Raw genomic sequence first — 1,516 nt, forward strand, 5'->3', positions numbered from 1 at the left:
CGCCCACCGGCAGCGCCGGTACCCATCTGGGTGGGCCCGTGGCCCCTCGGCCCCACGCGTGGCAGCCCCTCACCGCCCCGTGGGGATGCTCATAATCGGGTCCCGCTCCGGCCCAGGTCAGATGCCCATCACGAGGGGAGCTCAAATCACCCTCACGCGTGGACAGGAACACTGGGAGGTCTCTGCGGGGCTTCTCCACTCGGAGGCCGTTGTAAGAGCCTATTTCCCGGGTGACAGCCCCCCAGAAGCGGCTGGTGCTGTGCAGGAGTGTCTCTCCCCCTCCCGCAGCACCCTGACCAGCAGCACCCTCCTCCACCAGCACCCGGCTTTCCGCGCCCGTTTGCGCAGAGGCCGGGCCGGGGTAAAGCCACGGTGATGCCCGTCCCTGGGGATTTTACAGCAGTGTTGCAAAAAAATGGATCAGATTTTACTAGACACTCAGGAAAACAAATAAAAGGCTGTTTTCAGTATCCTGGAGTTGTAGATTTTTCAGAAGTTGTTTACTTTCCAGATTTAGCCTGTTTGCTCACCGAAGATCTCCGAGCCAGCTGGGTATCACTTGTAACACAACTGTGCATGTTGTACTTGAACTTATTGTTTGCTTTGGAAATGCCCACAGCTCATATAAAATCACATTAAACAAATCCCTAAGCATTTCATGATATGAATCACTTACTTAAATCCATTGGAAATGTTTCTCTCCCCCTTTACTTTTTTTTGTTTTGTTTTGTTTTTTGTTTTCTAAAGAGGGCAACCGGAGAGCCATCCATGTTTACGACTGGGAAGGGGGAAGTAGGTTTATTAAAGCCCCCAATTTGCATCCAGTTGGAAGGGACGGTAGAGATTTTCAACAGATGAAGAGAGGGACAGAGTAGGGGGGAAGCCCATTTGTGTCATAAATTCCAGGGCACTGCACTTCAACACGTCCGGGCAGGAAGGTGCCTTTTGGAAGGAGAAAACAGGAGAGGACCCGGGCGCTGGTATCGCACCCAGCCTCGGCAGCGTCCGGTCCTGACAAGCTGTTTTTGCAGCTCACCGGGGAAATCTCGATCGGTTTTCCCGGAGCAGAGAAAGTTTGCTCTCGTTTTATACGGAGACAAGGAAAGAAAAAAAAGGCAAGGAAAGAAAACAAAACAAAACAAAACAAACCTTTCTATATAAAAAGGGGAAATGAATAATAATAAAGACAGGAATCCACCGGATCCAACCGCAAAACCCCCAAGCTCATTTTTTTTCCAAGGCATCGCAGCCCTTGCAGTCCGTGCGAGGATTACTGAGCTGAGGGCATACAAATCTGCCTGTTTGCGGGTTTCCTGTCCCCCGTCCTTCCCAGCCCGAACCCGATTTTCTTGACTTTCTGCTGTTTTTTTCCCCCAGCGGTTTTTATTTAACACATCTTGTGGGGAGCGAGCGTTTCAGAGGGAGCCGGAGTCTGTTTTCTATTTCACAATACGGTCATTGTTTACCGGCACATGCCCGCCGCGCCGGCCGAGCAGCCGCCCAGGGCCCCCGCGTC

General features: G+C 52.0%; 1 protein-coding gene across 1 annotated transcript in view; it reads right to left on the reverse strand.

The window, feature by feature from the left end:
• Window positions 1-1,516, reverse strand: part of DLX5 (distal-less homeobox 5) — a 30,797-nt gene that overhangs the window by 4,198 nt on the left and 25,083 nt on the right. The window contains exon 2 of the mRNA XM_009994973.1: window positions 23-385. Coding sequence (XP_009993275.1) covers window positions 23-385 — 363 coding nt within the window. The remainder of the gene's footprint in view (window positions 1-22; window positions 386-1,516) is intronic.

Source organism: Chaetura pelagica, unplaced genomic scaffold, assembly GCF_000747805.2.
Source record: "Chaetura pelagica isolate M959 unplaced genomic scaffold, ChaPel_1.0 scaffold12, whole genome shotgun sequence".
Lineage (NCBI taxonomy): Eukaryota > Metazoa > Chordata > Aves > Apodiformes > Apodidae > Chaetura > Chaetura pelagica.